General features: G+C 41.3%; 1 protein-coding gene across 1 annotated transcript in view; it reads left to right on the top strand.

Moving 5' to 3' along the window:
• ARFGEF2 (ADP ribosylation factor guanine nucleotide exchange factor 2) overlaps positions 1 to 14,490 on the top strand; it is a 98,005-nt gene extending 83,515 nt beyond the window's left edge. Inside the window, exons 34-39 of the mRNA XM_055301154.1 lie at positions 355 to 469; positions 3,673 to 3,803; positions 6,970 to 7,138; positions 8,746 to 8,884; positions 10,079 to 10,196; positions 10,765 to 14,490. Coding sequence (XP_055157129.1) covers positions 355 to 469; positions 3,673 to 3,803; positions 6,970 to 7,138; positions 8,746 to 8,884; positions 10,079 to 10,196; positions 10,765 to 10,941 — 849 coding nt within the window. The 3' untranslated portion in view covers positions 10,942 to 14,490. The remainder of the gene's footprint in view (positions 1 to 354; positions 470 to 3,672; positions 3,804 to 6,969; positions 7,139 to 8,745; positions 8,885 to 10,078; positions 10,197 to 10,764) is intronic.
• Positions 14,491 to 16,379: the final 1,889 nt, after the last annotated feature.

Raw genomic sequence — 16,379 nt, 5'->3', positions numbered from 1 at the left:
TAATTAAGCAGGCAGCATAATATTACTTCAAGTAAAGCAAAGCACTTAACTTCAAGTTGGGCCAGCAGTGTCAAAACAGGCACATCTCTGCCCAGGTACTGAATTGTGGATAAAGTGAACATTGGGGATGCCTGGGTGCCTCAGAGGTTGAGATCTGCTTTTGGCTCAGGTCCTGATCCCAGGACCGGGGGATCGAGTCTTGCATCGGGCTCCCTGCATGGAGCCTGCTTCTCCCTCGCCTGTGTCTCTGTCTCTCTCTCTGTGTCTCTCATGAATGAATAAATAAAACCTTAAAAAAAAACAAAAAAAAAAGAAAGAAAGTAAAGATTGTATTTCTTTCTGGGTTACTTTTAGGATGTGGATCTGGACCGCCAGTCTCTAAGCAGCATAGATAAAAATGCCTCTGAGAGAGGCCAGAGCCAACTCTCTAACCCAACCGATGACAGCTGGAAAGGTAGACCATATGCAAGTAAGGCCACTTTTTTTTAGTTGTTTTCACTTACTTATTTTAAATAGGTAACACGTTTATATTCTTCAAATATTCAGAAGGTAAAAAGGGTAAACATGATAAGCCTTCTTCCACCCCATGCATCAGTCTGCCAGTCCCTTCCTTGTGGCAGCCAGAGTCACTAGTTACTTATGTGTGTTAACAGTTTTATCCATAGGCAAGAAATGCATATCCATAATACATACCTATGTACATGCACACACGAATTCTCCTATCCTTTTTATACAAATTACAGAATACTGTGTGTTATTCTTTTTTCACATAGTATATTTTTGAGACCATTCGCGATTTGCCTAAAAAGCTTTCATGTTCTTTTATACTGTTTATTAGGTGTTATCTCAGGATATAGATGTACTGTTATTTGCTTAATTGGGTTCCTACTAATGGAATCTCTTCCTATTACAGAAAGTACTACATTGAATCTCCTGATATGTGTGTCATTTGTGAGTTTTTCTGTATAGTAAATTCCTCGCAGTAGGATTGCTGGGTGAAGTGCACTTGCCATCTTGACAGATAATTACAGATTCCTATCTGTTAAAATTGTACCTGTTCACGTGATCTTATGAGTGAAGCTGAGCAGTTTCTCATGTGTTTAAGAACACATTTCTATTTTTTCATCGTCTTTTCAACTCTTTCCTCATTGTATATTGGCTGTTAGTCTTTTTATTGTTTTGGGGGAGCTTTTTATGTGTTAGAGATCCCTTTTCTAGATATGAGTTTCAGATTACTTTGATCAGTTTGCCTCTCACTGTTACTTGTGGTTTTGTTTTATCATCTGTCATTTTTAAAAATGGGTTAAGAGTCTCTGTGAGCCAGGCACTGCACTGTGTGTTTCATTTGTGTGATCTTGTAATCATTCTCTAGCCCTTTAAGGAGATGCTATTTACGGTTGCATGAACTGGGGCCTAGATAGATGACATGACTTGCTACTTTGTAGTGGAGTTGGGACTCAGACACACTTCCCGCTGACTAAGAAACTGGAATGTTCCCCTAGTCTGGTCCTTTTCCAGCTGTGGCTCTGTTGTTTTTCTTCATAGCAATTCCACCCTCTTCTCATGCCGGACTGTCAGTGTTGACAGTGTCGTAAACTTGTTGTTGTTGTAAACTTCTGAGGCAGTGCATTAGACAAAGTCACATGTGGTCCCCCACTATCTTTTGAAGGCATAAAACATAACCACCATTTGAATCCATAAAAAGGCACCATGTTGGGGGTGCCTGGATGACTCAGTTGGTTAAGATCTGACTCTTGGTTTTGGCTTAGGACATGATCTTGGGGCTCTGCAGTCAAGCCCTTCATCAGACTCTGCGCTCAGTGTGGAATCTGCTTGAGATTCTCTGTCTCTGCCTCTCCCCATGCTCATGCTCGCTCACTCTCTCAAATAAAATCTTTTTTTAAAAAAAGGCACCATGTTGGACACTCAGATGCTGTTCCTCAGTATCTACAGTACAGCCAGTGCCTCTGCAGGGGCTGGTGAGTGGAAGAGCTCTGCCTCTCATCAGCTCTAGATAAAGGTTTGATTTGTGTGGAGGGTACATGTGTGTACAGTTCTGTAAATAGAGCCACTCTTGGTGCAGCAAGAGGTTTATACTCTGAGAGGTGCCTGGGACTTGAGACCCCTGCCATTCTTCTTGGGAACATTCTTCCAGTTTCCCATCTCAGCCTGCTCTGGGGGCATCTGTGTGGTGAGTAGGGCAACAGGCACAGTCTCATGCCACTTGTACTCTCCTTCACTTTTTTTTTTTTTAAGATTTATTTATTTATTTATGATAGAGAGAGAGGCAGAGACACAGGAGGAAGGAGAAGCAGGCTCCACACTGGGAGCCCAACGTGGGACTTGATCCCAGGACTCCAGGATCGCGCCCTGGGCCAAAGGCAGGCGCTCAAACCGCTGAGCCACCCAGGGATCCCTCTCCTTCCTTTTCAATTTTGGTCCAAGCTGGTGTCACTGAATTGGCATATATCAAATGTACATGTCCTACAAATCCACCATATTCTTCTTTTATTAAAACTGATTCAGGGATCCCTGGGTGGCACAGCGGTTTGGCGTCTGCCTTTGGCCCAGGGCGTGATCCTGGAGACCTGGGGTCGAATCCCATGTCGGGCTCCCGGTGCATGGAGCCTGCTTCTCCCTCTGCCTGTGTCTCTGCCTCTCTCTCTATGACTATCATAAATAAATAAATAAATAAATAAAAAGGGAAGAAAAAAAATAAATAAAAAATAAAACTGATTCAAAATGGAGAATTTATTTAATACACGCACATACACACACACACACACACACACACACACACAATTACACAGTCGCTTCCAAAACTTGGAAATGACCCATCCTCCCTGTTTGCCATCCCTAAACACTTTGTTTAATGTTTTCAACATTCTGATTCTGTAACAATAAGTGAATAAGGAATCTCTACTTTTGTCATAGTCCAGTCAACACCTGTGATGTGCCCAACGTGGGCCGCCCCTGAGCCCAGAGAGTGAGAAGACAAAGATGGAGGGAGGGACTATTAGCCAGAGTTAGTCAGTAGGCAGAAGCCACACCAATGAGAAGATTCTCCCTAAACAATGATTAGCTAGCTAGTCAAAAATGGCTAGCCACTAAGAGAAAGGTAAAGGGGACTCTTGAAGGAAACAGAAGCAGATTCAGACAGAGGATACCACCTCCAGAGCAGACAGAAGGTGATTAGGAACTAAGATTGGAAAAGAGCCCTGCCCCTGCCCCTGCCCCTGCCCCTTAAGGCTGACAGCCACTTTGGAGAGTCTGGTTGCTGTAGGAACCTGGGCGAGGAGTTTCCCTAAGCGCACAGTTGGGAGCTGTCTGAAGGTGTCCCGGCGGCGGGTGGCAGAGAAGCTTGTTGGAAGAAGGGGCGGGGGGGGGGGGGGGTTGGCGTGGAGGGGCCCACCTGCCGGTGGAGCTGACTCCTCCCCTCGGGTCTTTGCTCAAGTATCCCAGTTGCAGGTTTGTCATTGTCATTTGACCTACCATTCTTTAGACTTCAGTATCTTGTTTCTCATCTGTCTCTGCCATGGGGTTTTTGTCCAGCTTATTCATTGTTAGGCCACAGCATCAAGGACCGTGTGTGGCACATAGTAGGAGTTTGGTGAATACTTATTCAACTCTGGCTGAATCATTATTAGGTTTAATCTTTATCATCTAATATAGATCAGAAACTGTTTGCCAGCCTCCTCATCAAGTGTGTGGTCCAGTTGGAATTGATACAGACCATCGACAACATTGTGTTCTACCCTGCCACAAGCAGAAAGGAAGATGCAGAACACATGGTTGCTGCCCAGGTAATAAGATCAGCCTCGAGAAGGACGTCCTTGTCTGTAGGGAGGTTGCTCAGATTGCAGGGATGTGCTGGAGCCACTTGGAGTGGCTCACAAGAGCCCATCGTGCTCATCTCTCCCCAGGGCTGGGGAGAGATGAGTGTTCAGTCATGGCATATTGGTAGCTTGAGAAATTGGCCCTGATCGGAATATTTATACCACAGAAATCAGCAAACACTAAAAATCAGGGCTTTTTTTTTTTTTCTTTTTTTAATTTTCCCAAGAGCCAGTTTACTAGCATCCCACTGCTCAGGTGCCATCCCCACCTTGGTGCTTTGTAAAAAGAGTGTTATTAATCACAGCGACTATTCCTCCTAAGTGGCGTACAGTTTAACCACAAATAACTGAGAAAAATATATGGATAAAAGATATCAATTTTTCCTTTAGAAAGTTGACTTTTTTGTTCTGTATGTACAACCTTTTATATGTATGTTATTCTTGGAAACAGAGGATTGGGTGTCCAAAAGTTGGATAGTAACATTACACCATAGTTGTAAAATGAAGTACTTCAAGGGCTAGCAGATCCTGTGAATGAGTGCGGCAGGGTGGGTGGGACTTGGGAGGCCAGAGAGCTCTGTCCCAGCTGGAGCCGCAGCCACCTCCCAGCCCCAGCAGTATATTGCTATCAGGTGGGTCAAGTCATGACAGTCTTCCAATTTTTCAAGAGGAGCCAGCATCAGGATTTTTTTTTTTCCTATAGGAAATCTGTTTATTAAGTGATATAATACTGATGAACAAAATGTATCTGTTGGCTAGATCCAGCCCAAAAGCTATCCTTTTTTGTTTCTCTATTTTAAATATATACAGTTTAGAGTTTTGGTGTATTCACAAAGTTGTCCAAACATCACCCCTGTTTAACTCCAGAATATTTTTATCACTGTGAAAGGGAATGTGCTAACCATTAGCCGTCATTCTGCCTTCCTTCACCCCAGTCCTTGATAACCACTAATCTACCCTCTGTCTCGATGGATTTACTTAATCAGCATATTTCATATTCATACAGTCATATAAAGCATGAACTTTTGTGTCTGGCTTCTTTGACTTAACATAATGTTTTCCAAGTTCATCCATGTTGTAATATGTATGTGTAGCATGTCACATCCATGTTGTTACATATATGTGGATGTGTATGTATATGTAAAGTAATATGTCATTGTATGGCTGTACCACATTTTGTTCATCCAGTCGTCTATTGATCCCATTGTCTGACTATGATGAATAACACTGCTATGAACATTTGTATACAAGTTTTCATGTGGACATGTTTTTAATTCTTTAGAACACATACCCAGGAGTAGAATTGCAGGGTCATATGGTATCTCTGGTGCCTACATTTTTTGAAGAATTGCCAGACTGTTTTCTAGAACAGCTGTTCTACTTTATCTTCCCAGCAGCAGTAGATGAAGGCTCTAGTTTCTGCACATCCTCATCAATGGTTGTTACTGTCTTTTTAATTATCGCAGCCATCCCAGTGGACATGAAGTTGTTTCTCATTGTGATGATTTCTGTTTCCCTAGGGACTAGCGACCCTTGAGCATCTTGTGTTTATTGGCCATTTGTGTATCTTTGGAGAGATGTCTGTTCAAATCCTTTGCTCATTTTTTTTCTTTGCTCATTTTTAAATTGGAATTTTTTCTCTTTCTAACATTGAGTCATAAGAGTTTTTATATATTCTGGATACTGGTTCCTTATCAGATATATGATTTACAACTATTTTCTCCCGTTCTCTAGTTGTCTTTTCAGTTTCTTTTTTCTTTTTTTTTTTTTTTGGCTTTTCAGTTTCTTTTTTTTTTTTAATTTTTTTTTTTATTATTTATTTATGATAGTCACAGATTGAGAGAGAGAGAGTCAGAGACACAGGCAGAGGGAGAAGCAGGCTCCATGCACCGGGAGCCCGACGTGGGATTCGATCCGGGGTCTCCAGGATCACGCCCCGGGCCAAAGGCAGGCGCCAAACCGCTGCGCCACCCAGGGATCCCATCTTTTCAGTTTCTTGATGATGGCCTGTGAAGCACAAAAATTTATTTATTTTTATTTTTTTATTTAATTTTTTATTTTAATGAAGTTTGAGTTACTATTTTTTTCTTGAATCCTTGTACTTTTAGTGTTACATCTAAGAAAGCATGGCCTAATTCAGGGTCACAAAGATTAGGCCTATATTTTAAGAGTTTTAGCTTTTACATGTAGGTCTTTGATCTGTTTTTTAGTTCATTTACATTTGTTCTGGCACCCATGTTGGGAATCACTTGACCCTAAATATAAGGATTTATTTCTGGACTCTCAGTTCTGTTCCATTGACCTTCTTGCCCATCTTTATGCTAATACCACACTGTCTTGAATGAAATTGGAAGTTTGAGACTTCTAATTTTGTGCTGCTTTTATTAACACTGTTTTGGCTATTCTGTGTCATGTGTTTCTATTTGAATTTTAGGATCAGCTTGTCAATTTCTGTAAAGCAGTAATCCGGGGTATTGATAAGGATTACACTGACTCTGTAGACCAATTTGGAGAATATTGCCAACTCTGCTGTTTTTGTAATCTCTGGTTTATAAGAAGGTTAGATCCATTCCTAGAAGGCTCAAATATAAAATCCCTAAGTATGTATCCCATTTTAGGCAACATGTTCAATAAAAATTTCTAGCATTTTCTACGTTTTTTTCCTTTCACATTTGAAAACACAGTTATGAAGCTTACTACATTCATTAATCATCTGATTGAAGCTAAAGATGCCACTCAGGCTTCACTTAGTTAGCACTTTCTGTCTTTCATAGTATTGTGAGACTCACACCTTCCATCTCATATAGGACAGGGTGACTTTCTTGTTTTCTAATTTCATTATACAATATTAAAAGAGGACTGTGGAGTCCTGTAGAGAAGCACACACTTACGTTCATGCAGCGAAGGCAGTACTGACAAAGCAGAAACTTGGGCCAACAAAGCCCAATGTCCTGCAAGAGCTGGGCAGAATTATTCCCCTGGCTGGTGAACAGAGTGTAACAGAGAAACATTCAGGGTGGTGAGGAATGAAGTGTGTGATTCTCAGACAGAGGAGGACTTCTGGCAGTGAGGACTGCCTCAATGTCTAGAACCAGCCTACCCTCACATAGCTCCCCCATCTTCCCCTTTCTAGCAAGACACACTGGATGCAGACATCCACATAGAGACGGAGGACCAGGGCATGTATAAGTGCATGTCTTCCCAGCATCTCTTCAAGCTGCTGGACTGCCTGCAGGAGTCTCACTCATTCTCAAAGGCCTTCAATTCCAATTACGAGCAACGGACTGTCCTGTGGAGAGCAGGTGAGGCCACACAGCAGCTATGGCAAATGACCATACTGGCTGCCAACCTGAAATATGAAAGCCTTTGGGAAACTCCTGATATTGTACATTTAGCTGAAATAACTGAGGATCCCCAGGTGGCTCAATGTTTTAGTGCCTGCCTTTGGCCCAGGCCATGATCCTAGAGTCCCAGGATTGAGTCACGCATCGGGCTCCCTGCATGGAGTCTGCTTATATCTCTGCCTCTCTCCCTCTCTCTCTCCCTCTCTCTCTTTGTCTCTCATGAATAAATATATAAAATCTTTATTTTAAAAAAAGGGAATAACTTGCCAGGTCTTCTCATGCTTGAGGGGAAGAGAAGGACATGCTGGATGCATTCCATCCCAGTATCAGGAATACTGCCTAGCATGTGGGAGATTTTCAAGAAGAATTGGAAAAATAAATTGATAGAGACTCAAACTGATCTAGCAAATAAATAAATTTTACATTAGCGATGCCTGGATGGCTCAGCAGTTGAGCATCTGCCTTTGGCTCGGGGTGTGACCCTGGAGTCCCTAGATCGAGTCCCACATTGGGCTCCCTACATGGAGTCTGCTTCTCCCTCTTTGTGTCTCTGCCTCTCTCTGTCTTTCATGAATAAATAAATAAAATCTTTTTTAAAAAGAAAAAAGAAATTTTATATTAGGTTAAAATTGTGTAATTAAGGGACACCTGGGTGGCTCAGTTAGTTAAGCATCCAATTCTTGATTTTGGCTCAGGTTGTGATCTTCAGGGTCCTGGGACTGAGCCAGCAGGGAGCCTGCTTGAGATTTCCTCTGCCATCCTTTGCCTCTCCCTCCACTCTCTCTCTGAAATAAATAAATAAAATCTTTATAAAAAATAAAATGGTATAGTTAAATATGATGATATAAAAATTGTAATAGTCTAGGAAAAACAAAGCATTCATACATTTGCTGAGGCTTTTAGGGGTTCTCTCTCTCCCTCACCTCCAAAAATACATACATAAATCCTGGAGGTAAGTGATATATATATATATGGAAGGTGACAGTGGGAGGCTCACTTTTGAACTTTGCACAAAAATGATACTCTATAATTTTTTATGGTTACCATTACTAGGTAACCAACCATTAATTTTCTTCCCAGATGCCTATTTTATAATGTCATTTTTTTAAAGATTTTATTAATCTATTAGGGAAAGCACAAGTAGGGAGAAGGGCAGAGGGAGAGGGAGAAGCAGGCTCCCCACTGAGCAGGGAGCCCAATGTGGGGCTCAGTCTCAGGACCCTGGAATCATGACCTGAGCCAAAAACAGGTGCTCAACTGACTAGCCACCCAGATGCCCCAGTGTCATTTTTTTTTTATGGCTTTAACAGATCTACATGTTTTATGCCTTTGCTTGTAATAGGTTTTTCTTGTAAGAGTGGTTTACACATCTCTGTGACAGATTGGTACTGCTTTGTTTAAGCAAATGTGATTAAGAGTAATGTTATATGTCAACTGTACTTTAATTGAAAAAAAATTTCAGATAATTCTTTTCAGTGTTCCTTAAAGTAACTAGATTAGGGTCCTGTGTGATTTCTCAGCATTATCCTAGAAGTATGTGCTATTTATATAACTCTAATCTCTAGGTTTTAAGGGCAAATCTAAACCTAACCTTCTAAAACAAGAAACCAGCAGCCTGGCCTGTTGTTTGAGGATCCTGTTTCGGATGTATGTCGACGAGAACCACAGGGATTCCTGGGAGGAAATACAGCAGCGACTTTTAACGTAAGAAGATTAGTTTCTGATTAAATGTCAGATAAATGTATTTATCTGTAAAACACAAAATGCATCACAATAATACTCTGACTTGAAAAGAATAAGAGAAAAATACCTACGTGCTGATGGCCTCACAGACTGCTATCCTTTTTGCTTTTTCCTTCTATATATAGACATTTGTATTTCACTTGTTAATGCCCTGAATAGGGTGGGGACTCATTTCTTTCATTCATAAGTTTCTTAAAGCACCGAAACAGGGGCAGTAAAAAGTGCTCAGAGCTCAATCAACAAGCCAAAAGTGAAATCTTGGTCAAGTCCCTTTCGGCAATGTTGGCTCTAACCTCCCACCCTCCCTTCTTCCCAAGAATGTATTGGAATCCTGTGAGTTACCAGGATGTCCTGACTTGAATTATGCCAAACTGCAGCAATGGGGAGACAATGCGAAGGCATGGAGAGAGAGCCCCAGACAGAAAAATAGATCTTCACCACCCAGCTTTCTATGAGCAAGATGCTATTTGTCTAAGCCCTTTTCACTCTTTCAAGATTTAAAACCATTACCATGCAGTGCTGACAATCGAGATAAGTAAGACATGAACTCTCCTATACTGCTAGTGGGAATGTATAGTGAGGGGATTTTTTGAGGGGAAAGCAAGTGACATTAAAATCAGGAGCCTTAAATGTTCAGTCTTTCTTTGACACAGTAAACCACTGTTACGGAATCTACTTAAGAAAATGTCTTAGAGTGTTGCCTGGCTGGCTCAGTCAGTGGAGGATGCAACTCTTGACTCTCGAGGTCAGGGTCATGAGTTTCAGCCCCATGTTTGGGGGAGAGAGATTAAAAGAAAAAAGAAAGTAGCAATTATATGTGACAGGAGAAGAGAGAGAAAAGCAGTGTGTAGTCAGCTATGGATGATAGGCTCTGTGTTCATTGTGTGCAAACGCTGATTGGGCCGTAGGCTATGAGCAGGCCCTGAGCTAAGCAAATGTTTAAACTTCACAACAGCCCCCTGAATTTGGTACAATTATTTATCCCTGTTTTACAGCCAAGGAAACTGAGTCTTAGTGAATTGCTTGAGATGCATAGCCAGAGCCAGGTGCCCAGTAAATAAGTACTCATTGTAAGAAGGAAGAGTTTTCCACTCCCGTAGATTGTGAGAGTTAATCTTCTGTTTGACATGCCACCCCCTGTCTTGATTCTTCCAGTGTGTGCAGTGAGGCCCTTGCCTATTTCATCACAGTAAATTCTGAGAGCCATCGGGAGGCCTGGACAAGTCTTCTGTTGCTGCTTCTAACAAAAACCCTCAAAATAAACGATGAAAAGGTATAAACCAGGAAATCCTAATGTCCCCACTAGCACCTAGGTTTGGGTTGCCTTTTTACTCAGAATCTAATGATTTCCTCAGCTCTTCCAAGGACAGTTACATAACTAGCACCATTCTAGATTCATTAGAGGAAAGTTCATTCATTGCAGACAAGGGTGCCGTAGCATACTGGGACTCTGTCTCTCCAAGAACCCCAGTTAAGAAAGGCTGACCTTGGAACTGCGTGTGTGTAGCAGTTAAAATGCTGCAGTGATTTGGAGCACTGCTGTGTTGGAAGAGAGGGTCCATCCAGATAGGGAAGCCCTGGTTCAGAAGGGGGAATCTGCTTTGCTAAAACCGAACATTGTGTTTGGTAGCAAAGCTATCCCCAAAGAATTTGTGTCTGGAGTTAAACATAATTAAAAGACATTCTAATTTGCAAATTTTTCCCACCAACTTTTGAAATAGTGAGGAAAAGCACCAGTACTACAAGAAGTTCCAGGGTGAGATGAATACTTTTGAGAAACTAGTGCCAGAAAAAGTAGTTCCCTGTCTAATTTGAGCTCTCTCCTTCTCTCCGACCTCAAGTTTAAAGCACACGCTTCTATGTACTACCCCTACTTGTGTGAAATTATGCAGTTTGACCTGATTCCTGAGCTCCGAGCAGTTCTGCGCAAGTTCTTCCTACGGATAGGTGTTGTATATAAAATATGGATTCCAGAAGAGCCATCACAGGTACCAGGGACGCTGTCACCAGTGTGGTAGCCCTGACCCCTGCGGGCCACAACTACAGCTCTGCGGAACATTCACCATGCCACCTCTGCCTGGCACATCTCGTGAAGGGTCAGATCGTAGAAATAGGGAGTCGGCATCTGGGAGCTCAGAATGACCTGGAGGAAGCTGGCCTCGACATGGGTCCCATCAGTCCCTGGCTGAGACGTTGTGCTATTTCATTAAAGTGTTGCATAGCCAGTTAACACAGTAAGTGGGGAGTCTGTTTCATCTCCATCATTCCGTCTTACTGACTAGACTGTCAAGCCTGTCACCGCACATGCGCCATTTCCTAGCAGAGTCCCATGATTGGCTGGCTGCGTTCTGTCAGAGGAAGTTGCTTTCCTTTAAGACACTGAACATAGCTGTAGAGGTTCGTGATTATTAGAGAGTCTGTTAATAAAATTTCTTGTAATGGCTAAATGCCACCTAAAATATGCTGGATTTTTTGTTGTCGTTTGAGTGTGCTGGAGAATTATGAATGTTTTTGTCAGTTGTGAGTCAGCTATAGTTAGATTGTTTAGTTTGGAGAAAGTGGGGAAAGGGGTTGTTTTTGTTTTGTTCTGTTAATGTCTGAGTGATTTTTAAATACTTTATGAAAAGATATTATTGAAGATTTCATTGAAAGCAGAGTTTAGTAATTTAGAATTAAGAACTTGCAAGGTTAAAAATTTTAAAAGGTAGTGCCTCCTGGCTCTCCCTGTTTTAGTAACTTGGGGAGAAAACGTCTATAGGAAAAAGTAAAAAATGTAATGAAGACGATTAGCCTTCCTTGGAAGTAAGTATTTATGGATGGGTCTGAAAATTTCCAGAACACCTTGTCCATCTCACACCCTCTGAAATCTAATATATGAAGTAGTAACAAAAATGAAGTAGTAATTTAACAGAGTTAATTTATATTTTAGTAAACCTTTTATTTTTACCTCAGAATAGTGAGTTTAGCGTCCCTGCTTTGCACAGTCCCCATTCAAGGGCCCTCTGGAGAGGGGTGGCGGCTGTGCGGGAGAAGGGCCGTCTATGAACCTCCTCAGCCACCCGCCAAGAGTCCTCCACCCAGAGTAGGCCTGTGCTGTGGTGGGGCCAGCACAGGGAACTGTGACCTGTGACTGCAGCAGGAGATGGCCTGTGCCTGGGTGCTGCCGTGACCTTGAGCCTAGGAGCTGCGTTCTTTGGAAGGGTTGGATTCTGGGGGTCCTTGTTGTGTTAATGAAGGTGCAGTACTCTGAACTCCAATTATAACTGAATCCTGATCCAGCGGCTTATGTAAACATTTGCAGCACACAGACGGGGCCTGGCGCCTGGAAGTGGTCTGTTTGGAAGCTGGATTTATTCTGAGTCGGTGAGAAAGAGAACACAGGCTTCATTCCGCCCCCTCACCCAGGGCTCCCCACGAGCCTCCACTCAGCAGTAGAACAAGTGTTACACGGAGTCATTAACACATTTAGACTTCTGCCTATGCTCTTCAGTCCTGTAAATTGGGTTGTATTGATGTCAACTCTGGTGCCTTAGAAGTTAGCAAGTTGGGAACCATCTAAAATCAGATGTTTTTTTCTTTATAGAGAAGGATTTCTGGTGCTTTTGTTTCCTAAGAAACCGATTTCTTAAACATTTTTTGTTTTTAACAGCCTTGAGAAATGTTTGGTTTAGGCCAGCAGTACTATTTTTTTTGGTTTGGGCCAAATGTTTGGTTTGGGCCAGCAGTACTTCTATTTTCCCCAAAGTATATTAATTTCTCTACCAAAGAAAAACAGGTTTAGGTTTTTATGTTACTTACATACATTAGAGAAGAGGAGCTGTAGAATTTAGGAAGAAGGGACGGTGGGCGAGTATTTTACTGTGAATGGAAAACGTCAGCACCTTTAATGTACCTTGTCCTGGAATGCATTCATCCTTATGCTGCAGCTGAGACCCTTTCCCTGGTGCTGTGGTCACAGCCTCAACAAGCCCTTGCTCTCCACCCGCATTTGTCCTGACAGCGTGCTCAGGAACGCGCATGTCTGTTCGTGCTTCCATTCCCTGTGCTACTCCATTCCCGACTGGAGGTCCTCATGTCACGTCATTTTCAACTGTGACCCCACCCCATGTGTCTTCCTGCCTTCTCTTTCATTCTTGCCACCTCTTGCAGAGCAGGGAGTATGGGAACGCATTTTGTTCCATGCCCAAACATTCAGCTTTGAGTTTGGTTTTTGTTTTCTTTCTTTCTTTCTTTTCTTTTCTTTCTTTCTTTCCTTTCTCTTTTAAAAGATTGGATTTTCTGAATGAGGCATCTGAACTGTACCAGCATGGACCTTTTTAAAAACCGTGATGTCAAACCATTTGGGGTAATCATTCTTGCCGGTGGCCCGTGACATACAGAGGAAATTCCTTACCTCTACAAATAAGCCATTCAGCCTAAATTCCACTTTGTGAATAAATCTGTCCTATCTCAAGGTAAACGTGGCTTGTGCCACTCAAACACTAGTGAGAACTGAGTGCGTGTGACTGCAGCCCCAGGCCAGGACACTGTTCACTAACAATGTGAGAGAAGATGGAATATTTCCAAGGCCTTATTTCTTTGTCAGAATGCTTTAAGTGTTGATTATCTGTGCTGGGTCTCCAGAGAAGTTTTTGTTACAATAATGCTACTTAGAACAACTTTGTTTTCCTGCACTGTCCTTTAGGGAAATCACCAGCTCTGGCATCTTAACAACAAACAGTGGATGGGAAATTTGATTTCTAACATGCATCTTTAGAGTCAAATACACCTTTTTCCTGTTACTCCTCATGTACAACCAAAGAACTACATTATGGGAATTGTATAATAATATCTGGAAACGCAGCATTTTCCTCTGACAGGTGACTTTTGTACAAAATGCAAAAAAAAAAATCTCTAAACCTTTTTCTTGTTCTTTTGTGATTATGGCTATCCATCTCGTAGTCTTTATAGTTATCGAAGGAACCTGCTGGCAGATGCTAGTAAGACCATCCCATTCAAATGTTTGTTGTTACGATGCAAATGGATATTGGTTGTGACGGAAGCTAGGTCCTTAATACTACATTTTCTGAGTTCTGTTTTAACATTTGCGTTAAAGTAGACATGGCTTGAACTTATGTGAAATCCTGAAGTTTTGCTATCAGCAGCTTTGTAGTTGGAGAAACAAAGAAACCAAAGCTGAATATTTAAAAGAATGAATCTATCTGGAAATCCTTGCTCTCAAAAAAAAAAGACACTCATCAAAGATGTAGTTTTTCTCAGTGTTCTAATTTTTAAAAAATTTTATCTTCATATTTGCATCAAATATTTCTTTATGTGCAAAATATGTTTTACCTCCTTAAAATGCCTAAAAGTAAGTTAATAGCTACTTTTGTTTAATCTATACACGATGATTAAGTGCATTTAATATTGGTAATTTAATGAAAAGCATTCCTTGCCCAATGGATGTATACATTTTTGAAAGAATAAGCCGAATTATATAATATGAAATGCTATGTAAAGTTTTCTATGTAAAAATATTATGTATAATACTGTTAAAATCCCATGCTTTAATCAGGTGGTAAATCAATAAAGTTTTAAAAAGTAAAGCTGTTTTTGATATAGTAATATATATGTGTATATATATATATATCAATCTCTAGTTTGTGGTTCATTTGTTATTGGCAGTATTTATAAGCTTGTAGTTCTCAATTGGTGGTAAAATTTGGTCTCAATAGTTAACAAAAATATTTTCTAATGGGAGAATATTAGTTGTGTCTCAATGAATTGTGGGTCTCAATTATTTCAAGTAAGCTTCCCTACTTTCCCCTACCTCCCCAGGAAAGGGAAAAAATCCAGTCAGGAAAACATTCTTATTTATCTCTTGAATTCACTTTAACCCATTAATTAGTTTGACCAGTAAGTAGGTGAGTTCCCAAGAAAAGACAAAAATCTCTTGGCTGGTGTTGAGGTCAGGTTTACAAAAGAAGACTCACAGAGTAGCCAACTTGGACACTTAGTAGAAGAGAGTTCTGAGGTTCACAAAGGGTGCCAGCACAGGAAGACATGCTTGGCTTTACTCTCTCAATTCAGAATCTGTTTTTTCTGAAATATCCTAAAGTTATAAATCACTATTGTATTTAAAGTACTCCCCCGCTGAAACTAATACTTTTTCATCTTTATTAATTTATTGGAATAAAATGATGGCTCTCTGTGGTCCCACATTTCAGATACACCAGTAAAGAACAAAAAGGAAAACCTTTCTAAAGAGTCTTTATCTCTCCATAGCAGGTGGTGCCTGGGTTTTATCTAGAGCAGTGATTTTCAGCCTGATGCCAACCAGGAGTTTTCAGTTCTGTCCCCAAGGGGCACTTGGGGTACTTGGCTATGTCTAGAGACATTTTGGGCTGTCAGGGAAGGAGGAGGGTGAGTAGGATGCTGCTAAACAGCCCTCACTGCAAGGAATGACCCTGCCTCAAGGTCTAACTGGTGCTGAGGTTGAAAAACCCTGTACTAAATTGACTCTAACAACTCTTTAATATGGTGTTTTCAGACCCAAAAGTCTGTCTGTAGCAGATACCATCCACTTTCTTTGGCCTTCCTGTAAAAAAAAGGAAAAAAAAAATCACTCCTGTTTACCCATTTTAGAAAGGAGGGCGGGGATCCCTGGGTGGCGCAGCGGTTTGGCGCCTGCCTTTGGCCCAGGGCGCGATCCTGGAGACCCGGGATCGAATCCCACGTCGGGCTCCCGGTGCATGGAGCCTGCTTCTCCCTCTGCCTGTGTCTCTGCCTTTCTCTCTCTCTCTCTGTGACTATCATAAATAAATAAAAATTTAAAAAAAAAAAAAAAGAAAGGAGGGCGTGCTGAGGTCAATCATTTAACCATTTTGCAAGATCATTTCAGCATCACACTGCCCACAGACTGGAACACATTTTAGGCAAAAGTATGTTTTCTTTCTCAAAGGACCAGAGCGGCTCCCTGAAATTTCTGCAAAGCTATGTAACATGCCTGTTGTCCAGTTCAAGAAAACTGCTAAATTGTCCTTGAGTTAGTGATTTGTGTCACCTCTTAGGAGTGGCCAGCTTACTAAATGCAATTACATACCCACAGCAAAAGAAGAAGGGATGAGGACTCCCCAAGGATTCTGGCAGGAATTATTTTAGTATTTTTAAACATGTCCATTTCTGGACACAAGCCAACATTATCTGGTGCTCAACTGAAGATAGCCTTTGCGGATAATTTTTATAAGTCCATTTTCATCTTTCCCAGAGACTCCCCATCTTTGCATAAAGCTTCTATAGCTGCTTCTTCATTGACCTAATTTAGATTTGCTTAAAGAATGTATCTTGATTTATTTTCAAGAAACACCATGTGTTCTGGTAAACTTCTTAGCTTGAGTGAATTTAAGCCTTAAAATTGGCATACTGATTTTCTCATACAGTTAGAAGTTTGTGAGAAGCAAGCAAAAACCAAGCACCA

The sequence above is a fragment of the Nyctereutes procyonoides genome, unplaced genomic scaffold (genome assembly GCF_905146905.1).
Source record: "Nyctereutes procyonoides isolate TBG_1078 unplaced genomic scaffold, NYPRO_anot_genome, whole genome shotgun sequence".
NCBI classification, from domain to species: domain Eukaryota; kingdom Metazoa; phylum Chordata; class Mammalia; order Carnivora; family Canidae; genus Nyctereutes; species Nyctereutes procyonoides.
The sequence above is the reverse complement of the archived record's forward strand: the minus strand, read 5'-3'. Positions and strand labels throughout refer to the sequence as shown.